Genomic DNA, 27,867 nt, shown 5'->3' with positions numbered 1-27,867 from the left:
TCCCTGAGACTTAAAGACCTGCGGCACCCCGGACTTTCCTAATCGTAGCTCCACCCACTCGAGCCGGGTGCCTTCGTGTTTCCCGTTTTTAAATGAGATAGTGGCACACCCGGTGGCATCCTCCCGCCCGGGTTCTTATCGGCGGTCCCAGCCCCTGCTTGAGGGCCTCCGGGTGTCACGGGCCTCTGCGAACACCAAAGCTCTCGAACCCCGATGTGGACCCCGGTGCGGCGCGGGGCAGCCTGGCTAGGAACCCTGCTCAGCCGGGGAGAGGGTACCCCCGAGCCGAGGGGCGGAGCGGCGCATGCCCACAAGCCCGCCGCGGGAAGTAGGAAATGGACCCGCCAGGAGATGCGCTTGGGACCCCGCCAGGGCATGTGCTCCGAGGCCCGCCTGGCTCGCAGGTTGCGGGCCGCGCTGCGGGAGGAGGAGCCGTGGTGAGGGCGGGGCCGGGGGCGGGCCAGGAGTGGGGGTCTTTGACTCGAGTCCACTCTGACCCTGGTGTTTGCAGGGCGGTAGAGGAGCTGCTGCGCTGCGGCGCGGACCCTAATTTGGTGCTGGAGGATGGCGCAGCTGCTGTGCACTTGGCGGCCGGAGCCCGGCACCCGCGTGGCCTGCGTTGCCTCGGGGCCCTACTGCGCCAAGGCGGGGACCCTAACGCTCGGTAAGGTAGAGCCTGGGTCCGGGGCGGGGTCTCCCCAAGCCGAAGTCTGGGAATCCGGGAAGGGGCGCCCCACCATCCCGGGCCAGGGCCTCGGAGCCCGAGGGTGGGGTTTGGGAGAATCTTGGGGAGGGAACTTGGGGGTCCAAGGGCAGGGGCTAGGGCTCGAGGGAGGCGCTGGGGCCCCAGACCGAGGGCGGGGAATGGGACTGCGCTAGGACCAAGGGTTCGGATCTTGTGGTGGAGGCTCCAGGGTCAGACGACAGAGGTTTGGGTCCTGGCCTGAGGTCATAGCATTTAGGTTCCAAGGGCAGTGTCCCAGGGTGGACAGTGGAGATCGGGGGGCCGAGAACGAAGGCTCCGGGTCCCCAGAGCGGAGATTGGGATTCCTGCCAGGACGCGGAGTCCGCAATGACCCCTCTTGCGCTGCCGCCCCAGATCTGTCGAGGCACTGACGCCGCTGCATGTGGCCGCTGCCTGGGGTTGCCGCCGTGGCCTGGAGCTGCTGCTGAGCCAAGGAGCGAATCCGGCGCTGCGCGACCAGGTTGGGAGGCACTGCGCGGGCAAAGAAAGGCTGGGCGAGCCCAGAGAGAGGGAGGGAGGGAAGGAAGGTAAGAGGGCCTCGAGAGCCCCCGGCTGACCGCGCCCCTGTAGGATGGACTCCGGCCGCTGGACCTGGCCCTGCAGCAGGGACACCTGGAGTGTGCGCGAGTCCTGCAAGATCTCGACATGCGGACCAGGACCCGGACCCGGATTGGGGCAGAGACCCAGGAGTCCGAGGCTGCACCTGGCAGTGAGTAGGGCCTGCAGGGCTGCTGGGGCTTGACTTCTGGACCAGTCCCTGGCATCCACTGTCTCCCCCACCCCGCCTATTGGTTCTCTTAGGTCCACTATCTGTGGCCAGCTTTTTTGGCCTCAGACATTCCTATCTCCTTTTTATGTCTGATCCTATTCCCATTGCTGTCTCATCCCTCCTCCTCTCCTCTCTGACCCCCACTCTCACCTGCAGCTCCAGGCCTCTCTGGATCTCCTGATGAGATGCTGGACTCCATAGCACTCCAAACGCAGCCATGCAGAGGTGACAACAGGGACATGGGCTTGGAGGCTGACCCAGGAACCCCCAGCCTCCCTGTTCCCCTTGAAATTGTGGACAAAGATGGGAGCTCAGCGTCTCCTCCAGGGCACTGGGATTACAGCTCAGATGCCTCTTTCATCACAGCGGTTGAGGTCTCTGGAGCCGAGGACCCAGCCTCAGACACTCCCCCCTGGGCTGGGTCATTACCACTGATCAGGCAAGGACTTCTGCGTGTTGTCCATGCCACCCAGAGGGTACCTAGGTCTCAGGGCACGGAGGCAGAGCTGAATGCCCATCTGCAGGCCCTGACTCTGACCCCACCAAATGCTGCTGGCTTCCAGTCCTCCCCTTCCTCCATGCCTCTCCTAGACAGGAGTCCAGCTCATAGCCCCCCACAGACACCACCCCCTGGAGCTTCTGACTGCCACGGCCTGTGGGAGCACCAGACATCCATTGATAGTGACATGGCCACGCTCTGGCTGACAGAGGATGAAGCAAGCTCTACAGGTAGCAGGGACCCTGTCAGCTCTTGCCAGGACCAGCCAGTCTCCATTGTGTCTGACTTGGAGTTGCTGCAGGGGCTCCGAGCGCTTGGTGAGAATCCTGGCCCTGTCACACCCTTCACCCGGCGATTCTACCTCCAGCGGCTGAAAGCAGCCCAGATTGCGCCTGGTTAGTCTCCCCAGGGCACGTGGAATCCAGGGAGCCTCCAGGAATCTCCTAGAGAACCCCAGCTCTCAGCCCCATTTCCCTCCTCATCTCAGAATCATCCCTTCCTCCATCTCCCTTGACTTCCAGGCCCAGAGTTTTCAGGGCACAGCCTAGAACTGGCTGAAGCCCTGCGGACAGGCTGTATTCCAGATGTCCAGGCAGATGAAGACGCACTGGCCCAGCAGTTTGAGCAGCCAGATCCTGCCAGGAGGTGGCGGGAGGGGGTCGTAAAGTCTAGCTTCACATATCTGCTGCTGGACCCCAGGTACTTAGGGCAGGAAAGCCCCAGAAATGGAAGCTAGAAAATTTGGGGATTGGTTTTTATTCGCTGTGTACCCTTAAGAAAGGGACTGGCCCTCTCTAATCATCAGCTTCTTCTTTTTTTTTTTAAGACAGAGTTTCACTCTTGTTGCCAAGGCTGGAATACAATGGTGCCGTCTCGGCTCACTGCAACCTCCATCTCCTGGCTTCAAACAATCCTCTTGTCTCAGCCTCTCAAGTAGCTGGGATTACAGGCACCCGCCACCACACCCGGCTAATTTTTGTATTTTTGGTAGAGACGAGGTTTAAACATGTTGGCCAGGCTGGTCTTGAACTCCTGACCTCAGGTAATCCGCCCACCCTGGCCTCCTAAAATGCTGGGATTACAGGCGTGAGCCACCACACCAGCCTCTTTTTTTTTTTTTTTTTTGAGGCGGAGTCTCACACTTTCACCCAGGCTGGAATGTAGTAGTGCAGTCTTGGCTCACTGCAACCTCTGCCTCCTGGGTTCAAGCGATTTTTGTGCCTCAGCCTCCCAAGTAGTTGGGATTACAGGCATATGCCACCATGCCTGGCTAATTTTTTTTGTAATTTTAGTAGATATGGGGTTTCACCATGTTGGCCAGACTGGTTTCAAACTCCCGGCCTCAAGTGATCCTCCCGCCTCGGCCTCCCAAAGTGTTGAGATTACAGGCGTGAGCCACCATGGCCAGCACTTTGGGAGGCTGAGGTGGGCGGATCACCTGAGGTCAGGAGTTAGAGACCAGCATGATCAACATGGAGAAACCCCATTTCTACTAAAAATACAAGATTAGCCAGGCGTGTTGGCGCATGGCTGTAATCCCAGCTATTCGGGAGGCTGAGGCAGGAGAATCGCTTGAACCTGGGAGGTGGAGGTTGCAGTGAACTGAGATCGTGCCATTGGACTCCAGCCGGGAGAACAAGAGTGAAACTCTGTCTAAAAATATATATATATATATATAGCAAGCTGCTGAATGTCTTTGGGGAGCCACTGCCTTTCTCTGATCCTGTAATCAGGAGTCACTAGACATATGACTTTAAGGACTGCCTCTGGGAACCACTCTATCCACTTTTCCTTGTCTGAGCTGCCCCCTTCATCCAGGGAGACTCAGGACCTGCCAGCCCGAGCCTTCTCACTGACCCCAGCTGAGCGCCTTCAGACTTTCGTCCGTGCCATCTTCTATGTGGGCAAAGGGACAAGGGCCCGGCCATATGTCCACCTTTGGGAAGCCCTTGGTCATCATGGGCGGTCAAGAAAACAGGTGTGAGGACAGGGATCAGGGTTCAGCGAGGGCAGTCAGGCCATGGGCAGGGGAGGGGATTGGGGGTGCTAACTCCAGACTCTGCCCTAGCCCCCCCAGGCCTGCCCCAAGGTGTGTCAGATCTTGGACATCTGGGCCAGTGGTTGCGGCGTTGTGTCCCTACATTGCTTCCAGCATGTGGTCGCTGTGGAGGCTTATACACGGGAGGCGTGTATTGTGGAAGCCCTAGGTGGGTACCTGGTACATAGAATGGGGGTCATATGAAAGGCATTTGGCTTTCTAGTTCCCTCATTTTTTTGCTTCTGAGGGGTGTTCATTTGTTGACTGAGCAATTATTGAGCACCAGCTTTGAACCTGAACATGCATGTATTTTGCTCCACTGGTTTATCCCCACTCAAAGGCAATACACATTGGGTTTGCTGTCACATACTTTTTTGTGTGTGTGTGAGACTCTGTCGCCCAGGCTGGAGTGTGGTGGCATGATCCCAACTCACTGCAGCCTCTGCCTCCCAGGTTCAAGCGATTCTTGTGCCTCAGCCTCCCAAGTAGCTGGGATTACAGGCATATATCACCATATCATGCCAAGCTAAGTTCTGTATTTTTAGTAGAGATGGAATTTCACCATGTTGGCCAGGCTGTTCTTGAACTCCTGGCCTCATGTGATCTACCCAAAGTGTTGGGATTACAGGCGTGAGCCACCGTACCCAGCCGCCTGCTGTCACACACTTCTGCTGGATGGGGAGGTGTCCCCATGGCTGCCCCTGTGACCTCACATCCAATTTCTCCAGGGATCCAGACGCTCACCAACCAGAAACAAGGGCACTGCTATGGAGTGGTGGCAGGCTGGCCACCTGCTCGTCGCCGGCGCTTGGGGGTGCACCTGCTGCACCGCGCCCTCCTCGTCTTCCTGGCTGAAGGCGAGCGACAGCTTCGTCCCCAGGACATCCAGGCCCGGGGCTGAGTGCTGGGGAGTTGGCCATCCAGCCTGGGAAGAAATGTTTGAATGTTCCAGCTGCCCCGTGCTGACAGCAGCCCCCACCTCTGGTTTCAGAAGGGGTGTGTGTGTGTGTGTGTGGTGTGTGTGTGTGTGTGTGTGTATAGGGAGCACCAGGGCAGATCTCCCCCAGTCTGAGAGAGGACTTTGTTACAGATGGTACTCCTGGAGGGGTAGTAAATAGTGAGCTCCCCGTCATGGGAGGAGGACAAGTAGGGAAGCAGAAGGTGCTTTGGAACAGTCCGGTGCTTCTGTCAGAGGCGTTTGAACCTGGGCAACTCCACCTTGAATAGAAGCTGGGTAAAATGAGGCTGAAACCTACTGGGCTGCATTCCCAGACGGTTAAAGCATTCTAAGTCACAGGATGAGGTAGGAGGTCAGCACAAGATAATGGGTCATAAAGACTTTGCTGATAAAACAGGTTGCAGTAAAGAAGCCGGCCAAAACCCACCAATACCAAGATGGCGACAAGAGTGACCTCTGGTCGTCCTCATTGCTACACCCCCACCAGCGCCATGACAGTTTACAAATGCCATGGCTGGCCAGGCGCGGTGGCTTATGCCTGTAATCCTAGCACTTTGAGCGGCCAAGGCAGGCAGATCACCTGAGGTCAGGAGTTCAAGACCAGCCTGGCCAACATGGTGAAATCCTGTCTCTACTAAAAATACAAAAATTATCTGGGCATGGTGGCACATGCCTGTAATCCCAGCTAGTAGGTGGGCTGAGGCAGGAGAATCACTTGAACCTGGGAGGCGGAGGTTGCAGTGAGCTGAGATTGTGCCATTTCACTCCAACCTGGGCAACAGAGCGAGAGTCTGTCTCAAAGAAGCAAACAAAAGAACAAATGCCGTGTCAACATCAGGACATTACCCTTTAGACCCTATACGGTCTAAAAAGGGGAGGCATGAATAATCCACCCCTTGTTTAGCATATCATCAAGAAATAACCATAAAAATGGGCAACCAGCAGCCCTGCCCTGTCTATGGAGTAGCCATTCTTTTATTCCTTTTGTTTCTTAATAAATTTGCTTTCACTATACTCTATGAACTCACCCTGGATTCTTTCTTTTTTTTTTTTTTTCTTTTTGAGACGGAGTCTCGCTCTGTCGCCCGGGCTGGAGTGCAATGGCCGGATCTCAGCTCGCTGCAAGCTCCGCCTCCCGGGTTTACGCCATTCTCCTGCCTCAGCCTCCCGAGTAGCTGGGACTACAGGCACCAGCCACCCCGCCCGGCTAGCTTTTTTTGTATTTTTTTTTAGTAGATACGGGGTTTCACTGTGTTAGCCAGGATGGTCTCGAACTCCTGACCTCGTGATCCACCCGTCTCAGCCTCCCAAAGTGCTGGGATTACAGGCTTGAGCCACCGTGCCCGGCCTTCCTGGATTCTTTCTTTCTTTTTTTTTTTTTGAGACAGAGTCTTGCTCTGTCGCCCAGGCTGGAGTGCTGTGGCCAGATCTCATCTCACTGCAAGCTCCGCCTCCCGGGTTCACGCCATTCTCCTGCCTCAGCCTCCCGAGTAGCTGGGACTACAGGCGCCCACCACCTCGCCCGGCTAATTTTTTCTATTTTTTAGTAGAGACGGGGTTTCACCGTGTTAGCCAGGATGGTCTCGATCTCCTGACCTCGTGATCCGCCCGTCTCGGCCTCCCAAAGTGCTGGGATTATAGGCTTGAGCCACCGCGCCCGGCCGATTCCTGGATTCTTTCCAGTGTGAGATTGGAGAACCCTCTCTTGGGGTCTGGATCAGGACCCCTTTCTGGTAACACTTTGGCAGCTTGTTCCTGTCAAAATGGATAGAGCCTGCTCTTACCTCCCAGACATGGGACACCCACATGGCGGGATGGACTGGCAAATCTTCAGCTGCACTCAGGGTATCTACCCAGCTCAAGAGCCAAGTTCACTGCTACCCAGCTGTGAGACCTGGGACCAGTATTTAATCTGTCTGAGCCTGGGTTTCCTAGGTTGTACAGTGAGGGCAGTAAAGAGATGAAATGTGGTCATGTCAGGGCTCGGTGTCACGCCTGTAATCCCGGCACTTTGGGAGGCTGAGGCAGGAGGATAGCATGAGCCCAGGAGTTTGAGACCAGCCTGGGCAACATAGCAAGACTCTCTCTCTACAAAAAGTAAAAACATTAGGCGGATGTGGTGGGTGGGCCTGTGGTCCCAGCTGCTTGGGAGCCTGAGGTGGGAAGATTGCTTGAGCCTGGGAGTTGGAGGCTGCAAGGAGCTACGATCACAGCACTGCACTCCAGCCTGGGCGATATCAAGATCCTGTCTCTTAAAAAAACTATAAAAATTTAAAAATAAGGTCATGTGAGCAAAGTGTGTGGCTCAGAGCCCAAAGTGTCTAGCAGTGCAGCCCAGGCGAAAACTTTCTGGAGGAAGGGGAGGTGTGGGGGCCCTCGAGAGGCTGCCTGTGTGATGAGGCGTGAGCAGGGCCAGGACCCTCTTCAGGATCACTGTGCAATCCCAGCCTCTATAAAATGGGATTATTGGCGGGGCTCGGTGGCTCATGCCTGTAATCCCAGCACTTTGGGAGGCTGAGGCGGGCAGATCACCTGAGGTCAGGAGTTCGAAGCCAGCCTGACCAACATGGAGAAACCCCATGTTTACTAAAAATACAAACATTAACCAGGCGTGGTGGCACATGCCTGTAATCCCAGCTACTTGGGAGGCTGAGGCAGGAGAATCACTTGAACCCGGGAGGCGGTGGTTGTGGTGAGCTGAGATCCGGCCATTGCACTCCAGCCTGGGCAACAAGAGCAAAACTGTGTCTCAAAAATAAAGGGGGGGGGTATTATTAATAATAACCCTGCAGGGCGTGGTGGCTCACGCCTGTAATCCTAGCTATTTGGGAGGCTGAAGCAGGTGGATCACCTGAGGTCAGGAGTTCAAGACCAGCCTGATCAACATGGTGAAACCCTGTCTCTACTAAATACAAAACATGAGCCGGGTGTGGTGGTGAGCGCCTGTGATTCCAGTTACTCGGGAGGCTGAGGCAGGAGAATCACTTGAACCTGGGAGGCAAAGGTTGCAATAAACAGAGATCGCGCCACTGCACCCCAGCCTGGCGAAAGAGTGAGACTCCATCTCAAATACTTCTACTAGTACTAGTACTAGTACTACTACTACTAGTACTACTACTACTACTAGTACTAGTACTATAATAACCCGACTTCCAGCGATGCTAGGAGACTTCAGATCATTCATGTGCAAAGATCTTCAGTAAATACGAAGTCGCCATCCTGGTGAGACATCAGGAGCCTAGTTTCCGGCGGGCGGGCGGCTCGAGGGCATTTAAGCTTCTGGAAGTCGCTTCTGCAAAGGGCCCCGTGGATTTAGGGACCTGGAGAGATCCGCTGCCTCATTGGCTTCAGGACCTGCCGGTCATCACGGCAGTTTAGCCAACCAGGTCCCGCAGGGGGCGGGCTGTGACCTGGGCCGAGTTTCCGCCGCCTCGCCACTGCTGAGCCTCTGGCTGTTCCTGGGGGAATGGCTGGTATTGTGATTAGGAGTCCAGTTTCTGGAGTGGGTTTGGGCTCGACCACTTGTAACTGAGCCGAAGGAACCGTTCTCTGAGCTTCACTTTCCTCAAATGTAAAACAGGGGACAGGGACCGTGGCTCACGCCTGTACTCCCATCACTTTGGGAGGCCGAGGCGGGTGGATCACCTGAGGTCAGGAATGCAAGATCAGCCTGGCCAACACGGTGAAACCCTGTCTCTACTCAAAATACAAAAATTAGCCGGGCGTGGTGGCGGGTGTCTGTAATCTCAGCTACTCAGGAGGCTGAGGCAAGAGAATCGCTTGATCCCAGGAGGCTGAGGCTGCAGTGAACCAAGATTGTGCCACTGCACTCCAGCTTGGGCAACAGAGCAAGACTCTGTCTCAAAAAAAAAAAAAAAAAAGTGTGAAATGGGGTTGCCTCCCAGGTGCCAAATCTAATGATAAAGCCACAGGAGTTATGACACTGTGCCATCGCCCCAGAATACACAAACAGGACATTGGTAAAGAATCTAGAGCCCCCAGAAGAGATGGGATTTGTCTAACACAAGGTTTCCCAATCTTGGCTCTAATGACATTTGGGGTTGGCTTATTCTTTGCTGTGGGGTCTGTCCCGTGCATTGCAGGGTGATGAACAGCGTCCCTAGTCTCCATCCCCTAGAAGCCAGCAACACCCATGCACCCCCAAACATGGCGATTAAAAATGTCACCAGAAGTTGCCAATGGACACAATTGCCCCCCTGGTCTAAACTAAAGATGGAGCTCCCAAACCAGTGGGGAAAGGATAGAACTGAAGGAAAGATTTCCTCCCTCCTCCTGTAATACACAGGAACCACAGATAGGCCTAGATATACATGGATCAGAATAAAATGTAGGCGAGGTGCAGGGGCTCACGCCTGTAATCCCAGCACTTTGGGAGACCGAGGCGGGTGGATCACGAGGTCAGGAGTTCAAGACCAGCCTGGCCAAGATGGTGAAACCCCGTCTCTACTAAAAATACAAAAAGTAGCTGGCGGCAGTGGCAGGCGACTGTAATCCCAGTTAGTCGGGTGGCTGAGGCAGGAGAATCGCTTCGACGGGGGGGAGGGGGTGGAGGTTGTAGCCAGCCGACATGGTGCCACTGCACTCCAGCCTGCGCGACAGAGTAAGACTCCGTCTCAAAAAACAAACAAACAAACAAACAACAACAACAACAAAAACAAACACTAAAAAACTAAAACACAGATTTGGTGGTTTCAAAAGAAAAATCTTCTTGACAAAGGTGACCCTAAACCAAGCTAAAAGATATAACATGGTGATAGTAAAAGATCCTAACTTGCTGGATGGGGTTGGATGAGTCGAATTCAATGAAGCAGTGGGTGACAGGCATTCAAAACACAGCCCGGAATACAGTGGGCACTCAATTATGGCAGCTCTAATTCCATGCATCACCCACCGATCTTTACCTAAACCTCAGTTGGATCTCTTCCTGCCAGGGAAGGGCTCATCTCGTGTTTTTTGAGACGGAGTCTTGTCTTGTTGCCCAGGCTGGAGTGCAGTGGCACGATCTCAGCTCCTGCAACCTCCACCTCCTGGGTTCAAGGGATTCTCCGGCCTCAGGATCCCGGAGTAGCTGGGACTACAGGCGCTCGCCACCATTCCTGGCTCGTCTTTGTATTTGTGTTTTTTTTTTTTGACGGAGTCTCGCTCTGTTGCCCAGGCTGGAGTGCAGTGGCACGATCTCGGCTCACTGCAAGCTCCGCCTCTTGGGTTCACGCCATTCTCCTGCCTCAATCTCCCGAGTAGTTGGGACTACAGGCGCCCGCCACCACACCAGGCTAATCTTTTGTATTTTTAGTAGAGACGGGGTTTCACTGTGTTAGCCAGGATGGTCTGGATCTCCTGACCTCGTGATCCCCCCTCCTCGGCCTCCCAAAGTGCTGGGATTACAGGCTTAGCCACCGCGCCCGGCAGGAGGCCCAGCCTTCTGAGGTGCGAGGGGAAATTCAGGAAGCTAATGTGGATCCCAGACATTGCCAAAGTCGATCCTGAGCTCGAGGCATCAGCCTGAGCCCAGTCTGCAGATGGGAAAACTGAGACTCCGGGCGGTGAACACCCTGCCTTGTGGTCACCCAGCACAGGTCCGGAGACTCCGATTGTCACTTCTGTTTATTGAGTTACAAGTTGAGATGTGCAGGTTCGGTGGCGCTAGCCCCCCCCATCCCTCCCCCCTTGGGCAAAAATAGCTCCCAGCGCCGAGGAATGGGGGGTAGGGAGGGTCTCAGGCAACGGGATGGGGCCCCGAGGGTCCCCGTGGGGATCGTGGGTCCCAGGATCAAGCACGTCTGACACGGAAGACAGAGAGCGGGGTGGGGGGCCTGCCTCGACCGTGGCGTCGTGGGGAAAGTGAGGGAGAGCTTCTGTACAAAGTCATCTTCCGCGAGGGTCCCGGCTGCAGCCCCGAAACGCCGATGGGCCCCGCGGGACGGAAGCAGAGAGCGGAGTGTCCGCTGGGCTCTCTCAGATGCCACGCCCCGCCCAGCCAGCCTTGGGGCGTCTCCCTGACCTGGCCCCGCCCACCGGAGCGAACGGCCCGCACAGGTGGTCTGAGCTGCAGACCCGGCGCAGGCTCCGGCCTCCTCCTGCTGCGGCTGTGCTCACCAAGCGATGCCCCGCCGGCCCGGCGTTTACTTCTTGTCTTCTGGAGGCGCCGGCAGTGGCTCGGGCAGAGCCTTGGGCGAAGGCTCGGGCTCCCAGAGCAGGAATTCGTGGAGCAGCGTGTTGACCGTCTCGGGGCATTCCAGCATCACCATGTGGCTGCCCTCGTCGATGAGCTTCAGGAATGCCAGTAGCAGGATCTGCAGAAGACGCGGGGCTCAGGGTAGGCGGGGGCAGGAGGGTGGAGCGAGAGGCCAGGCTTCCCTGGGACTCCGACATCCACACATGGCCCGCAGCATCCAAAAGTCCCTCCTCCCATCTACCCTGCATCTCTCCACTTCCACTCAAGGGGGAGCTAGAGGATGGCCTGTCGCCCTGCAGGAGCCGAACTAGTATTCAGGCATCCAGCATTTATTAAGTGTGTACAGTACGCCCGGAGAAGGATTTTCTTTTTTCTTTTCTTTCTTTTCTTTCTTTTTTTTTTTCTGGAGACGGAGTCTTGCTCTATCACCCAGGCTGGAGTGCAGTGGCGCAATCTCGGCTCACTCCAACATCCGCCTCCTGGGTTCAAGCGATTCTCCTGCCTCAGCCTCCCGAGTAGCTGGGATTACAGGCACGCGCCACCACACCCGGCTAATTTTTGTATTTTTAGTAGAGACGGGGTTTCACCATGTTGGCCAGGTTGGTCTCCAACTCCTGACATCAGGTGATCTGCCCGCCTCGGCCTCCCAAAGTGCCGGGACTACAGGTGTGAGCCACCGCGCCCGACCCGGAGGAGGATCCAACATTAGGAGCTGGATCATTCTTTGCTGGTGGGGGTGGAGGGCAGCTGGTGTGGGGCTGCTATCCTGCGCATTTGTAGGATGTTGAGCAGCATCCCTGGCCTCCATCCACCAGATGCCAGTAGTACCCCCTCAGTCATGACATCCAAAAATGTCTCCATGCATTTCCACGTGTTCCTTGGGGGCAGAATCCTCCTTAGTTAAGAACCACCAGTACAGAGCTATACTTTAATTTTTTTTTTTTTTTTTTGAGAAATGGGGTCTTGCTCTGTCGCCCAGGCTGGAGTGCAGTGGTGCTAGTATGGGTCACTGCAGCCTTGAATTCCTGGGTTCAACCGATCCGCCCCACTCAGCCCCCCAAGTTGCAGCGATTATCGGCGTGAACCACCTCACCGGGTTAGTATCCAAGGCTATTCTAAGTGCTAAGGATCCCCAGACCCTTTCTAATCTCAACTCGCTAATTAGAGTTTCTAATCTAAAGATCCCCTGGTGCCAGTCTCCTAGAATTATATAGTCACCAGTCTCTTATACAAATCCTCCGCTGTGAGGAGAGCCTTCTTACATGCGGTGGGGGACGGTGCATAATTGCTAACACCTGTCCAGGGCAGCCCTGCTTTCTAGATTATACCTTTGATGCTAGACCTAATGCTCCTGTTTGCCTGGGGTCAGAACAAGATGCAGCATCTAGACACCACGCCCACCCGGCGACCACGCCCCCTAGGGAAGAAAGCACGCCCACCAAACACTACCACGCCCCCCGCAGAGGCCACGCCCCTCCTGGGCTGCACCCTGGGGATTTGTAGCTGTGGCGCCCCAGGTGCCCTCCTCTACCTCGGCCATCCGCTGGTCTTCCTCTACGGGCACAAACTTATCGTGCATGCCGTGGACAAGCAGGACCGGCACGGTGAGCTCGGCGTGGTAGACCTCGTCGCCCTCTGGCCAGTACTGGCCACTCATCATGGCCCGGAGCACGAAGGATGACACGTTGAAAGCGTTGCCCTCCTTTAACAGCTGCTTCTCCTTGGCTCCTTGGCGGGCGAAGCCGGCCCTGGTGGTGGTGGAGGCACCGCTAGAGCCCCTCATGCCAGCCCGCCTGCCGCGGGGTGCCCCCGATGCCAGCCCTAGTCCCAGCAGTACAGCCCACCCTCCCATCCAACTCGAGCAGACGCCTGGGTTCCCCAGGGCCAGGATCACGGCCTTTGGGATGGGGGCACTCACTTGAGAAAGCTCCAGGCCAGGCAGGGTGACAAGCAGTGCAGGACGCAGGTGGGCATGTTGAAGATTGAGCAAAAGCTGGGCTCCAGCGCCGTAGGGCCCCCGCCATTGATCATGATGACCTTGTGCACTAGGTCTGGGTACTCGTGTGCCAGGAATGTGCAGAAAGAGACACTGCCCGGAATGGGTGGGGTGATGGGAGGATTGAAGGGAGGCGGTCAGCAGGATACAAGTAGTGACCATTTTGTTTTGTTTTGTTTTGTTTTTGTTTTTGTTTGAGACAGAGTTTTACTCTGTCACCCAGGCTGGAGTGCAGTGGCTCGATCTTGGCTCACTGCAACCTCTCCCTCCTGGGTTCAAGCGATTCTCCTGCCTCCATCTCCCGAGTAGCTGGGATTGCAGCCGCACACCACCACACCCAGATAATTTTTGTATTTTTAGTAGAAATGGGGTTTCACAATGTTGGTCCGGCTGGTCTTGAATTCCTGACCTCAGGTGATCCATCCGCCTCGGCCTCCCAAAGTGCTGGGATTACAGACGTGAGCCACTATGCCCGGCCTGGTTTGTTTTTGTTTTTGTTTTTGAGACAGAGTCTCACTTTGTCGCCCAGGTTGGAGTACAGTGATGCAGTCTCAGCTCACTACAACATCTGCCTCCCAGGTTCAACTGATTCTCCTTCCTCAGCCTCCTGAGTAGCTGGGAGTACAGGCGTTCACCACCACACCTGGTTAATTTTTGTATTTTTTAGTAGACACAGTGTTTCAGCATGTTGCTCAGGCTGGTCGAGAACTCCTGACCTCAAGTGATCTGCCCACCTTGGCTTCCCAAAGTGCTGGGATTACAGGCGTGAGCCACTGGGACTGGCCTGTTCCGTTTTTGAGACAAGGTTTTGCTGTCGCCTAGGCTGGAGTGGTGCAGTGGCATAATCGTAGCTCCCTGCAGCCTTGACTTCCTGGGCTCAAGTGATCCTCTCACCTCAGCCTTCTGAGTAGCTGGGACTACAGGCATGTGCCACCATGCTCAGCTAATTTTTAAAAATTTTTATGGCCAGGTGCGGTGGCTCACGTCTGTAATCCCAGCACTTTGGGAGGCCGAGGCGGGCAGATCACGAGGTCAGGAGATCGAGACCATCCTGGCTAACAATGGTGAAACCCCGTCCCTACTAAAAATACAAAACATTAACCGAGCGTGGTGGCAGGCGCCTGTAGTCCCAGCTACTCCGGAGGCTGAGACAGGAGAATGGCGTGAACATGGGAGGCGGAGCTTGCAGTGAGCCAAGATCGTGCCACTGCACTCCAGCCTGGGTGACGAGCAAGACTCCAGCTCAAAAAAAAAAATTTTTTTTATAAAGACAGGATCTCCTCATGTTGGTTAAGCTGGTCTTGAACTCCTGGGCTCAAATGATCTATCCTCTGGCCTTAGCCTCCCAAAGTGCTGGGATTGCAGGTGTGAGCCGTAACACCCGGCCTGGTGAGGGAGTTCATGTCCTCCCCTCACCCAGAAGGTTCAAGAAGAACCTTGAAAGCCAAGATTCTTCCCCTGGGGTCCATGGACACCTGAAGGGGTGAGGGATGGGGGCCGCCTCTCAAATACCATGAAAGTGTGAGATTGAGTGTTGAGGATGGAACTTATTTTGAAGAGAGAATCTGGATCCAGAAGCTTCACCAGACTTTTTATTTTAATTTTTAAAAATTTTTGTAGAGATGAGGGTCTCACTGTGTTGCCCAGGCTGGTCTTGAACTCCTGGGCTCAAGTGATCCTTCCACCTTGGCCTTCCAAAGTGTTGAGATTATAGAGCCACTGTGCCTGGCCCTCATCAGATTCTGAAAGTCACCATGACCCAAAAGCAGTAAGAATTACTTATCAGCAAGTGTTAGGAAAGCAATCTGATTAAACAAATGCTTCTGGCTGCCCAGAGGAGGTCACGGTTTCCTACTATCCCTTCCCTTTCAGGATGTTCCGCCACCTGCCTCTGGGCAAGACATATCTGTCTTCCTTATACAAGATGGAAGGGCATGGTCTGAGGAGCCCCCAAAGTTCAGTTCCTCATTCCTACTAAAGCAGGGGTCAGCAAACTATGTACGGCCTCTGGGCTAGTCATTTGCTTTTGTAAATATAGTTAACACTTTTGGAGATTTGAAAAATGTTTTCTAAATAAAGTTTTTTTGTTTTTTTTTCTTCTGAGACAGAGTCTCGCTCTGTCACCCAGACTGGAGCACAGTGGCACGATCTCGGCTCTCTGCAATCTCCACCTCCCGAGTTCAAGCGATTCTCCTGCCTCAGCCTCCCGAGTAGCTGGGATTACAGGCGCCCGCCACTATGCCCGGCTAGTTTTTGTATTTTTAGTAGAGACGGGAGTTCACCATGTTAGTTAGGCTGGTCTCGAACTCCTGACCACAGGCGATCTGCCCACCTTGGTCCCCCAAAGTGCTGGGATTAGAGGCGTGAGCCACCGTGCCTGGCCAAAAAATGTTTCCTAAATAAGGTTTTATCAGAAGTTCCAACAGTGACTGTATGACCTGCAAACCTAAAATATTTGCTATCTGACCCTTTAAGGAAATGTTGGCCAGCCCCTGCTGTAATGAGGAAAGGATACAGACAGGAGTCAGGCAGACCTGATTGTGTCAGGGACTTCCTGTATGTCTTTGGGCAGGTTGCTTCACCTCTCTGAGCTTCAGCCTCCACATTCCTGAAGTTGTAAATGTGCTGACCTCATAGCATTGTTATGGGGTCATGGGAACTATTGTAGGTGGGTGTTTTTTGTTTTCTTTTTCTGGAGACAGTCTTGCCCTGTCACCCAGGCTGGAGTGCAATGGTGCGATCTTGGCTCACTGCAACCTCCGCCTCATGGGTTCGAATGATTCTCCTGCCTCAGCCTCCTGAGTAGCTGGGATTACAGGTGCCTGTCAGCACACCCAGCTAATTTTTGTATTTTTAGTAGAGACAGGGTTTCACCATTTTGGCCAGGCTGGTCTTGAACTCCTGACCTCGTGATCCGCCTGCCTCAGCCTCTGAAAGTGCTGGGATTACAGGTGTGAGCCACTGTGCCTGGCAGGTGGATGCTCATTTAATTAGAGGAATACTTTATCATAAGCATCAACTTTTGAGTATGTTATATAAACAAATATAAACAAACAAGAGCTGTTACCTCTCAGTCTGGATTCCTTTCTTTTAGATACTTACGTAACTTCCTTGTTTTCTTTTTTTTTTTTTTTTTACTTTTTCTTTTTTGTAGAGATAAGATCTTGCTTAGGTTGCCCAGGTTGGTCTTCGGCAACTCCACAGCTACAGCAGTCCTCCCACCTCAGCCTCCCAAAGTGTTGGGATTACAGGTGTAAGCCACCACACCTGGCCACTTATTTATTTTTCTTTTTTTCTCTTTTTTCTGTTTTTAATTTTTGAGACAGAGTCTCACTCTGTTGCCCAGGCTGGAGTGCAGTGGCACGTTCTTGGCTCACTGCAAGCTCTGCCTCCTGGGTTCACGCTATTCTCCTGCCTCAGCCTCCCGAGTAGCTGGGACTACAGGCGCCCGCCACCATGCCTGGCTAATTTTTTGTATTTTTAGTAGAGACGGGGTTTCACCGTGTTAGCCAGGATGGTCTCGATCTCCTGACCTCGTGATCCGCCCTCCTCGGCCTCCCAAAGTGCTGGGATTACAGGTGTGAGCCACTGCACCCAGCCTCTTTTTCTGGTCTAATTGCATAGGCTAGAATCTCTAAAACAGTGGTGTTCAACCCACCTGGCTGTTCCAATCTTGCCTTTCTTCCTGGATAAGGGAAAGAATGAGGCCACTTGGTAGTGGTCAAGCCCTGGGGACCAAGCCTTCCATAGAAGGGTTATTGGTAAGTTTTAGGTTGTATGACCTGCCCTTTAAGCAGGAGTGAATTTCAGTAACCCATGCCTTTGTAAATGCCTAGAATTTACAGGATTCCAATGAGCCCTTCCTGAATGCACAGGGATCTCCAGGGCAGCTGACTTTTGAACTTAATCTAAGGCAGTGGTTCTCAGCCAGGGGTCATTCTGCCCACCAGTGCACATTTGGCAACTTCTGAAGACATTTTTGACTGTCATGATCAACACTAGATTACGTAGTTGTATCAACTGGGCAGAAGCCAGGGATACTACTAAACATTCTACAGCCCCCCACAGAAAAAAAAAATAACCTGGCCAAGAATGTTAGTGCTGGGATTAAACAACACTGTGTTTTTTGTTTTTGTTTTTGTTTTTTTTTGTGGAGTCTCACCTTGTTGCTCGGGCTGGAGTGCAGTGGTATGATCTCTGCTCACTGCAACCTCTGCCTCCCAGGTTCAAGTGATTCTCCTGCCTCAGACTCCTGAGTTGCTGGGATTACAGGCACGCACCATCATGCCTGGCTAATTTTTTGTACCTTTGGTAGAGATGGGGTTTCACCATGTTGGCCAAGCTGGTGTTGAACTCTTTTTTTTTTTTTTTTGAGGAGTCTCGCTCTGTCGCCCAGGCTGGAGTGCAGTGGCCGGATCTCAGCTCACTGCAAGCTCCGCCTCCCGGGTTCCCGCCATTCTCCTGCCTCAGCCTCCCGAGTAGCTGGGACTACAGGCGCCGCCACCTCGCCCAGCTAGTTTTTTGTATTTTTTAGCAGAGACGGGGTTTCACCGTGTTAGCCAGGATGGTCTTGATCTCCTGACCTCGTGATCCACCCGTCTCGGCCTCCCAAAGTGCTGGGATTACAGGCTTGAGCCACCACGCCCGGCCTGGTGTTGAACTCTTGACCTCAAGTGATCTGTCTGCTTTGGCTTCCTAAAGTGCTACGATTACAGGCATGAGCCACTGCACCTGGCCTGAGCAACACTGCTTTAGAACAATGTGAAATAATATCAGTGATGATGGAAATCCCTGTCTGATTACATATGTTAATGGGAGCTTTCAGCCTGATATAGTGGCTCATGCCTGTTATCCCACCACGTCAGGATGCCAAGGAGGGAGGATGGCTTGAGCCCAGGAGTTCAAGACCAGCTTGGGCAACATAATGAGACCCCCGCCATCTCTATATAATTTTTTTTAAACTTGAAAATTGGCTGGGCGCGGTGGCTCACGCCTGTAATCCCAGCACTTTGGGAGGCTGAGGAGGGAGGATCAGGAGGTTGGGAGATTGAGACCATCCTGGCTAACACGATGAAACCCTGTCTCTACTAAAAATACAAAAAATTACCAGATGTGGTGGCGGGTGCCTGTAGTCCCAGCTACTCAGGAGGCTGAGGCAGGACAATGTCATGAATCTGGGAGGTGGAGCTTGCAGTGAGCCGAGATCTCGCCACTGCATTCCAGCCTGGGGAACACAGCGAGACTCCATCTAAGAAAAAAGAAAAAATTAAGGCTGAGCACAATGACTCACACCTGTAATCCTAGCACTTTGGGAAGCTGAGGTGCGAGGACCACTTGAACCCAGGAGTTAAAGAACATCTTGGGTAATATAGTGAGACACCATCTCTATTTAAAAGAAAAAGTAAAACTTAAATAATAAAAAAATGGGATTTTTTTTTCAAGGAGAAAAATTAGGATTTTTGTTTGTTTTGTTTTGTTTTAAGAGATAGGGTTTTGCCATGTTGTCCAGGCTCATCTCCAGTGATCCATCTACAAGTGTGCACCACTGTGCCTGGCCTTTTTTTTTTTTTTTTTTTTTTTAAAGAGAGACAGGGTCTTACCATCTTGCCCAGGCTGGAGTGCAGTGGTGTGCACTGGAGTGCAGTGGTGTTCACTGCAGCCTCAACCTCCCGGGCTCAAGCGATCTCCTGCCTCAGCCCCTTAAGTAGCTGGAACTATATGTGTGCACCTCCTCATCTAGCTAATTTTTGTACTTTTTGTAGAGCTAGGGTCTCCCTATGTTGCCCAGGCTGGTCTTGAACTCCTTGCCTCAAGATATCCTCCTGCCTTGGCCCCCCAAGCACTGGGATTACAGGCGTCAGCGGCATCTGGGCTGAAAATTCAGGTTTTTTTTTTTTTTTTTTTTTTTTTGAGACTGAGTCTCACTCTGTCACCCAGGCTGGAGTACAGTGGTGCAATCTTGGCTCACTGCAACCTCCACCTCCCTGGTTCAAGCGATTATCCTGCCTCAGCCTCCCCAGTAACTGGGACTACAGGTGCATGCCACCATGTCTGGCTAATTTCTGTATTTTTGGTAGAGACGGGGTTTCACCACCTTGGCCAGGCTGTTCTCAAACTCCCGACCTCAGGTGATCCGTCCGCCTTGGCTTCCCAAAGTGCTGGGATTACAGGCGTGAGCCACAGGGCCCAACCAAAAACTCAGTATTTTGTGACTGTCAGTCCCTGCTGACCTCCATCCCTCACCCCCACCCCACGTGCCAGGGTTCACTTACCCGTAGGAATGACCGATGAGCACGTTTCGCTTCTTGGCATAGCGCTTGAAGATCGCTCTCATGTCCTCAGCCAGCGCATAGAAGGTGTAGGCTGCGGCCACCTGGGGCGCAGAGCTGGCCCCGTGGCCGGCCAGGTCAGGAGCCACCACCTCATAGCCTAGGCGCACAAAGAAGTCCAGTTGCTCCTTCCAGATGGCCAGGGAACCGCCGACACCATGGATGAAAAACAGCACCACGTCGGCCTGGGCGCCTTTGCAGCTAGTGATGCGCTTCTCACAGTCAATATGGATGGTCCTCTTGGGGCGCCGGGCTCGCCGCCGCCGCCCACCACTGCCACTGCCGCTGCCGCTGCCGCTGCTGGGAGCCAAGCGGCCATCGCTGCCCGCTGGATCGGCCAGCTCCACCTCCAGGGCGGCTGGCGGCTCCCCAGAGCCATTCTGCCCGTGCAGGAGGTCGGCTCGAGGGGCTCGGCCCAGGTTTTCCACCAGCAACCGCCCATTGCGGTACACGGTGATCCGACGCTGACAGCGGACCAAGCCAGAAAGGTCCCCCTGGGCTGCATCCGAGGATGCGGATAATGGCGGAGGTGGGGCAGCGGCCGGGGCGGGTCCTGCATGCTTCACTCGCAGCACGCGGCCGGGCTTGACCTCTACAAAGGTGTAGCCATCGCTGGACTCGACGCTCTCCAGTGGCCCCACGGCGTTGGGGGGCGTGCCCAGCAGGCAACAGAAGATACCGTCGGTCACCCCGGTCAGCATGGTGTGTCCTGTGAGTGGGGACAGCAGCCAGTTCAGGTGCTGTCTCAATGAGAACCCTCTACCCTGCAGCATGCACTCCCTGAGCCTTGGGAGAACGCTTGTAGACTCCAGTTTGGGGAGCGCCAGAGCAAGTGCACCATGGCACTCAGGTGTGTGTGTGTGTGTGTGTTTGAGACAGTCTCACTCTGTCGTCCAGGCTGGAGTGCAGTGGCAGTATCTCGGCTTACTGCAACCTCCCCCTCCTGGGTTCAAGCTATTCTCCTGCCTCAGCTTCCTCAGTAGCTGGGATTACAGGCAGGCGCCACCATGTATTTTCTGTAGAGATGGAGTTTCACCATGTTGGCCAGGCTGGTCTTGAATTCCTGACCTAAGATGTTCCGCCTGCCTTGGCCTCCCAAAGTGCTGGGATTACAGGTGTGAGCCATCCTGCCTTGAGATGTTTTGTCTGGGCAGTGCCTTTGTGTTAGTCAGACACCATCCTGGGCCACCCTAGTCTATCCTCAGAGAGAAAGATGTGGCTATGGCTTACCCCATAGGGTGTCCGCAGGGAAGGTGGTGGGGTCTGGTGGGGGATGTTCCTGGAGAAGGGGACATTGTGGCAAACATGGACCAGCCTGAAGACACCCCCTCCCCACAAGCTGGAGTTTATACCATTTATGGCCTCCTAACTCATTCATTCAGGTATACACTAACTCATTCATTCAGGTATACACTAACTTATTCATTCAGGTATGCACTAACTCACTAACTCATCCAGGTATACACTCACTAACTCACGTATCCCCAGGGCCTCCTAAGTCATCTAAAATGTGCAAATCTTTGGTGAGCCCCCAGTGAGACTCCTGGCTCTGAATCTGACTCCTGAAAGATGAGGCCCTGGGAGAGGGGGTTGGGAACTGAGCCACAGAAAGCCTTGCTCAGCTCCCCCAGACCGAGGTGAGCCGGGGTCTGTTTCATAGAGGGCCAAGCTGAGACCCAGATACTCTGAGAGGAAGCTAGACTCTGAACTTCCTCCTTGGCACTCTGGATTCTGGGGATCTGCTACACAAGTCCCCGGAGGTGGAGAAGAGGATGGGAAAGGCAAGGCCCTGGCTGGGGGCCTCCAAGCCTCCATCCCACTCCTTGGGCCACCCCCGCCCCCGTGTCCATGGCAACCACATGCAGTTACATAACCTAAGGGGGGATACCCGAGCAGTGCACCCCCATTGTCTAGGTGTCTAGGGCCTGGAGATGGGGCCAACTGCCTTCCTGCCCGCCACCCCAGGTTGGGCGCCGCTAAGGTAACGCACGCCCGAGACTGAGCCCGCAGTGGCCCCAGACATACTGGAGGGGAAGCAGACTGTGCCCCGCACCTCGAGTGGGGCCCTAATCCCGGATTGCAGAGGGCAACGCACAGGCGCCTCCCCAGTCCGGCTTCCCCGCCCCCGGCCCCCGCCTTCCAGGTGTTCATCCCTACAGCGGGGTCGGGCTCCGTGGCTTCCTGGGAGCCCAAACGCGGGGTTGGTGGACACCACTCCTCCGAAGTGGAGGCCCCGGGGTTTCGATCTCTCCTTTCGGGGCCCACTCCCCGCTCACCTCATCGAGGGCCGCGGGGCCCGGGTCGGGGCGGAGGGGTCCCAGGTGGAGAAGCCAGCGTCCGCCTGCTGGCGCCGTTTACATGGTGGCGCGGGGTCAGGCCGGGTGCGTCTACGCTGGCGGGCACCGGCCCCTGGCCGTCAGCACAGGGGCATCCCGCGGCCGCCGAAAAAGCCGGCCCTTTAAGTTCCTCCCCCCGGTAGGCGGAGCCATGTGCCGACGGGCGGGCACTTCGGCCTATCGCAGCTGCGGATTGACCTGGCCTAGTTACGAGCCCAATCAGAGGCGGCAGTTCCGGAGTGGAGGCGGGCTCTGGGAGCAACAACCCCGCCCCTTTGGTGGTGCACCGAGGTTGCGGGAGGATGGGGCCTGGCTCAAGGCGGAGAAGGGGGTTGCAAGTCTAAGGTCTGAGGGACGCCTGGGAGTGCGCGGCCAGGGCCCTGTCTCTGCAAATGGGTCTCCCAAGCCCCTGCCTCCCAGCCCCTGCCTCCGAATTGTCCTGTTCCTTTCCAAACGAGGCTCCCATACTCTTCTCTCTGTATCGACCTTTCCATTCTAGAAGCAGAGACTCCAAGATCTTTTTCCAGTCCCCAGTGGGGAAACTGAGGCTCATAAAGGGCACAAGAACATAAATCAAGCAAGGGGCAAAGCTGGGACTTGAACCCAAGGCTGTGTAAGCCCTGGGAACCATTATTTGCTAACCTCCTCACCCCACCCCCATCCCCTGCCCCCCCTCCCCCTTTTTTTTTAGTAAGGACGAGGTCTCGCTATGTTGCCCAGACTAGTCTCAAACTCCGGGCATCAAGCAATCCTCTCGCCTACGGCTTCACCAAAGGGCTGAGATTACAGGCGTGAGCCATCGTGGCGGGCTTCTCTAAAGCTTTCAAGGAAAGTCTTAGAGCTGTGGGTAATTAGAGAGTTTGAATTTCATAATCAGCCGATTTAACCTATGGCTGCCATCGTTCTGACGAGGGCTGATAGCAAGAGGCAGGCATCCCAGCTCTGTGGTGCCGGCGGGGCCACGGTAGGCCCTCAGGAGAGCTCAGGTCCCAAATCCAGTCTCTGCCCTTCGCTGAGGTGTGACCTTGGGCAAGTTACTTCACGTTCCTGAGCCTCTGTTTATTTCTTTATGAAATTCATCCTCTCATAAGTTTACTATGCAGGTAAAGCACTCATCAGTGTCATGCATATAACAAGTGCTCCGTATATTATGGGCGCTATTGTAGTGGTGATGTTTTGCTAAATGATGTTACAGGTAGGATGGGCTTCGGGGGACGAGGGGTTAAATGCTCCTTGCTGCTTGGCCACTCCCATCCCCTGGAATTTGCTGCCAGAGCTGGATTCCGTCCAGACACCTACTCTTGCCCACTAAGGGCACTTCTGGGAGACTATACAGTTTATTCATTTAGCAAGCACCTCTCTGTATGAACCCCAAGCTGGCACTTGTAGGGATACAGCCCCAGGCCCCTGGCCCTTGAGGAGCCCCTGAACTTGGGGGAGAGTCAAGGGAAGGCAGTTGGGCCAGAAGAATGGACAGCGGTTGAGAGAAGAGGGCTCCTTTTTTTTTTTTTTTTTGAGAAAGGATCTCACTCCATTGCCCAGGCGGGAGTGCACTGGTGCTATCATTGCTCACTACAGTCTGGATCCCTGGTTTCAGGGAATCCTCCCACCTCATCTTCCGAGTATTTGAGGCTATATGAGGTTGCTACCATGTCCCCAGGCTGGTCTCAAACTCCTGGCCCCAAGGGATCCTCCCTCCTCAGCCTCCCAAAATGCTGGAATGACAGGCATGAGCCACACCTCACTCAGCCCTTGGAGGAGAGGAGAGGATTTTTAAAGGGCGGATAGGGGAACACCAGGCAGAAAGGAGGGCGTGGCTGAAATGTAAGATGGTGTGTGTACAGGGTTTTGCATGCCTGATGGAAGGGCTGAGCAGGTTTTACTTGGGGAAATGGAGAGCCAAGGATAGTGTGTGAGTAGGTGAGGGGTTCAGATCTGAGTATCAGAAAATTTTTCTTCCTTTTTTTCTTTTTTTTTTTTTTGGTTCTAACAACAGAGGAAAATTCTTCTAGGGTCCGAAATGGAGGCAAGATTGTCAAAGACAAGCTTGCAATCCATGAGTTTTACAGATCGAGAAAGCCCAGAGAGGCGCAGGGACCATCCCAAGAACACCCAGCGAGCTTGAACTCAGGCCTCCTCGGCTTCCTGCCAAGGGGCAGAGACTTGGCTGCAGCCAGGACAAGCTGCCAGCCAGCTGTGTGCCATCTGCCCAGCTGGGGGTGGTAAAACCAACCAGCCGCTTCTTGCGGCTGCCACCAGCTGCACCCGGCCACCGCGGGGCACCCTCTGCCGGTCAACAGGAGAGATAACTCCAGCACAGCTCCCAGTTGACCGCGGGAGATAATGCCTTGTGCGCACGCGCGTGCTGAAAAGGCGCTGTTCTCCCGCTACCTTTTGGTTTGTATGAAGAACCCTGCCCCGCGGACAGACTGGCGCGCCTCTGTTGCGCAGGCGTAGAACTACAACTTCAGGGTTTTCCCCAACGGCCTGTTTTTGCACGTTAGGAGAAACTACACTTCCCATAATCCTTTGTTCCAGGGTTGGGCTCCTCTGGGCTCCGGAATCGCCGGCGGCCGGGCCTGCGGGACCCACTGAGGACATGGCTCTCTTGGCTGGATCCCTGTTGGGCCCCACGAGTAGGTCGGCAGCGTTGCTGGGTGGCAGGTAAGTCCTCAAAGGGGAACCGTTCCCCAAATCTGGGAATAAGGGCGTCGGAGGCTGGCGCTACTGTTCACTGCCCGCATGACCTGCCAGTGACTTGCGCATTTATGGAGCGCATTTTGCAGCCAGGCTCTGTCCCCGGGAGCAGAGGCCCAGAGAGGTTGAGCGCCGAGATCACCTAGCACCCCGTCTGACCTTTCTCGCCGTCCCTCTACCCACGCAGGTGGCTCCAGCCCCGGGCCTGGCTGGGGTTCCCGGACGCCTGGGGCCTCCCCACCCCGCAGCAAGCCCGGCCCAAGACTCGCGGAAACGAGTATCAGCCGAGCAACATCAAACGGAAGAACAAGCACGGCTGGGTCCGGCGCCTGAGCACGCCGGCCGGCGTCCAGGTCATCCTTCGCCGAATGCTCAAGGGCCGCAAGTCGCTGAGCCATTGAGGATCGCGATGCTGTCGGCGGGGCCCCCATAGAAGCATCGGCCTCACCTCGCGACCTTGCCTGGCGCTGTTTTTGCAGGTAGCTGGGGAGCAGGAACGCCTCGGACCTGAGTACTCTCCGTATTGTGGGGTTGAAGGCTGGATGGGAGCTTGCCAAGTCCCTTTTTACGCTTTTTAATTAGGAAGCATTTCGAACCTGCGCAACAGACCGAAGAACAGTACGACGAACCTCCTTGTACCCAGTACACAGCCCTGACTACCGACCACCTACAACCCGTCCCTGCCCCATCCTTGGTTCTTTTGAAGCTGATCTCAGGCATTGGATTATTTCTTCTATAAATATTTATTGTATCTCGGAGAGAATGTATCTCTCCAAGATGAGAGCTCATTAAAACATAATTACAAAGCGTATCACATCCAAAGGAATTATCAATAGTTTTGAAATATTGTTAAACGTGTAATAAATGTTCAAGTTCAGTTGCCTTACATGTCATACTCTTTTTTTTTTTTTTTTTTGAGACAGAATTTCCCTTTGTTGCCTAGGCTGGAGTGCAATGGGGCAATCTTGACTCACCGAAACCTCTGCCTTCCGGGTTCAAGCGATTCTTCTGCCTCAGCCTCCCAAGTAGCTGGGATTACAGGCATGTGCCACCAGGCCCGGCAAATATTGTATTTTTAGTAGAGAGGGGTTTCTCTATGTTGGTCAGGCTGGTCTGGAACTCCCGACCTCAGGTGATACGCCTGCCTCGGCCTCTCAAAAAGTGCTGGGATTACAGGCATGAGCCACCAGGTCTGGGTTGTTTTTTTTTTTTTTTTTTTTTGATACAGAGTCTTGCTCTGTCCCCCAGGCTGGAGTGCAGTGGCACGATCTTGGCTCACTGCAAACTCTGTCTCCCGGGTTCAAGCAATTCTCCTGCCTCAGCCTCCTGAGTAGCTGGGATTATAGGTGCCCACCACCACACCCGGCTAATTGTTGTATTTTTAGTAGAGACAGGGTTGCAACCATGTTGGCCAGGCTGGTCTCGAACTCCTGACCTCAGGTGATCTGCCTGCCTTGGCCTCCCAAAGTGCTGGGATTACCGGTGTGAGCCATCATGCCCAGCCTGTGTCATAAATTTTATAGGTCTAGGAAGGCTGGTGGAAAACTGTGTGTGTGTGGCGGGGGGGGGGGGTGTTTGTTTTTGACAGGGTCTCACTCTGTCGCCCAGGCTGGAGTGCAGTTGTTGGATCCCTGCTCACTGCAACCTCTGCCTCCCAGGTTGAAGCAGTTTTGGTGCCTCAGCCTCCCCAGTAGCTGGGATTACAGGCGCTACTAATCCATGCCCAGCTAACTTAATGTATTTTTAGTAGAGGGGGGTTTCACCATGTTGGCCAGGCTGATCTCGAACTCCAACCCGTAAGGAGTTTGAATCTTCCACCTGCCCCTTGGGGATGTTTGATTTTGAACAAGGACTTAGCTCTGTGGGGTGCGTTTGTCACCTATAAAATGCAGTGCTGGTTTCTCCTCTGCTCTGTTGCTATTGGAGTAATAATACTTAGTAGCTTCCACTTAGCAACTTCACTGTGCAGTTGCTATGTGCTGGGTGCCCAGTCTTTGCCCTGGAAGTCAGGAAGGCAGTTTGGACACAGCGGTGTCAGGGCTGGGAGGGGGATTGTGAGGGCTGTAGGACCTCAGTGAAGATACCTGACTTGCCTTTTTGAAGAATATAGTCTTGGAGGAAATGGCAAGGTCTGGGAGAGCCCAGATGTAGGAGGAATTGGTTAGAGGTGAGGACACAGGCGGGCAATGAAGGCTGCAGGTACCCATAAATGGGGTCAAGGAGTTGGGATTGAATACTAGGGAGTTATGGGAGGTGTTTGAGCAAGATGGTCTCGAGAAGGGGATAGGGAGTGTTATGGTCTTCCTCTTCTAGGGCTGCTTTAAAAACGTAATAAACACAAGAAGATGCCGGCACAATGGCTCCCAGAACTTTGGGAAGTCAAGTCTGGAGTACTGCTTAGGCCAGAAGTTCGAGACCAGATTGGGAAACATAGCGAGACCCGCGCCCCCGCCCCCCCCCCCCCCCCCCCCCCGTATCTTTTTTGGAGACTGAGTTTTGCTCTTGTTGCCCGGCGGATCTCGAACTCCTGCCCTCGTGATCCGCCAAAGTGCTGGGATTATAGGTGTGAGCCACCGTGCCCGGACATTTTTTTTTTTAGACAGTCTCGCTCTGTTGCCCAGGCTGGAGTGCAGTGGCGCGATCTCGGCTCACTACAAACTCTGCCTCCCGGGTTCACCCCATTCTCCTGCTTCAGCTTCCCGAGTAGCTGGGACTACAGGCACCCGCCACCTCGCTTGGTTAATTTTTTGTATTTTTAGTAAAGACGGGGTTTCACCGTGTTAGCCAGGACAGTCTCAATCTTCTGACCGCGTGATCCACCCGCCTCCGCCTCCCAAAGTGCTGGGATTACAGGCGTGAGCCACTGCGCCCAGCCGACCTTTCATTTTTTTTCTTTTTTTTTGAGACTGATTTTCGCTCTTGTTGCCCAGGCTGGAGTGCAATGGCGCGATCTCGGCTCACTGCAACCTCCGCCTACCGGGTTCAAGGGATTCTCCTGCTTCAGCCTCCCGAGTAGGTGGGATTACAGGCGCAGAGATGGGGGTTTCACCATATTAGCCAGGCTGGTCTCGAACTCCTGACCTCAGGCGATCCACCCGCCTCGACCTCGCAAAGTGCTAGGATTATAGGCATGAGCCACCGCACCCGGCCGACCCCCTCATCTTAAAAACAGACACACAAAAGCTCTAGAGAGACTCGCGGAGTTGTAAACTACAACTCCCAAGAGACTTCGCGGCCGAGGCCTCCGCCCACTTCCGAATCTCACTTTCCATTGCTTCCAAGTACCGGGCGGGGCTTTGCTTCT

At 54.4% G+C, this 27,867-nt stretch overlaps 3 protein-coding genes across 10 annotated transcripts; 2 read left to right on the top strand and 1 right to left on the bottom strand.

Moving 5' to 3' along the window:
- Window positions 1–90: 90 nt before the first annotated feature.
- ANKLE1 (ankyrin repeat and LEM domain containing 1) lies at window positions 91–20,409 on the top strand. 8 transcript variants are annotated; one of them, XR_004434381.1, is made up of 10 exons: window positions 91–437; window positions 512–664; window positions 1,100–1,205; window positions 1,316–1,454; window positions 1,671–2,408; window positions 2,535–2,712; window positions 3,832–3,991; window positions 4,082–4,220; window positions 4,780–5,086; window positions 20,381–20,409. XR_004434381.1 is itself a non-coding variant. In XM_033200047.1 (9 exons), the coding sequence occupies exons 1-9, from the start codon at window positions 214–216 to the stop codon at window positions 4,950–4,952; spliced, it is 1,899 nt and encodes a 632-aa protein (XP_033055938.1). In that variant the 5' UTR covers window positions 91–213; the 3' UTR covers window positions 4,953–6,023. The 8 variants fall into 8 exon arrangements, 7 of the variants coding, with proteins under 7 accessions (XP_033055938.1, XP_033055934.1, XP_033055936.1 ...); XM_033200047.1 differs by lacking the exon at window positions 20,381–20,409 and having other exon boundaries at window positions 91–404; window positions 1,671–2,330; window positions 4,780–6,023; XM_033200043.1 differs by lacking the exon at window positions 20,381–20,409 and having other exon boundaries at window positions 4,780–6,023.
- On the bottom strand, window positions 10,617–22,033 carry ABHD8 (abhydrolase domain containing 8). The gene is made up of 5 exons (XM_033200050.1): window positions 21,807–22,033; window positions 19,474–20,239; window positions 13,124–13,294; window positions 12,737–12,953; window positions 10,617–11,323 (listed from the first exon to the last, which is right to left on the bottom strand). The coding sequence occupies exons 2-5, from the start codon at window positions 20,229–20,231 to the stop codon at window positions 11,153–11,155; spliced, it is 1,317 nt and encodes a 438-aa protein (XP_033055941.1). The 5' UTR covers window positions 20,232–20,239; window positions 21,807–22,033; the 3' UTR covers window positions 10,617–11,152.
- A 1,934-nt stretch (window positions 22,034–23,967) lies between these two features.
- On the top strand, window positions 23,968–25,443 carry MRPL34 (mitochondrial ribosomal protein L34). The gene is made up of 2 exons (XM_033200042.1): window positions 23,968–24,530; window positions 24,751–25,443. Exons 1-2 carry the CDS (start codon window positions 24,466–24,468, stop codon window positions 24,962–24,964), a joined length of 279 nt encoding a protein of 92 aa, XP_033055933.1. The 5' UTR covers window positions 23,968–24,465; the 3' UTR covers window positions 24,965–25,443.
- Window positions 25,444–27,867: the final 2,424 nt, after the last annotated feature.

Source organism: Trachypithecus francoisi, unplaced genomic scaffold, assembly GCF_009764315.1.
Source record: "Trachypithecus francoisi isolate TF-2019V2 unplaced genomic scaffold, Tfra_2.0 Lachesis_group5, whole genome shotgun sequence".
NCBI classification, from domain to species: Eukaryota; Metazoa; Chordata; class Mammalia; order Primates; family Cercopithecidae; genus Trachypithecus; species Trachypithecus francoisi.
The sequence above is the reverse complement of the archived record's forward strand: the minus strand, read 5'-3'. Positions and strand labels throughout refer to the sequence as shown.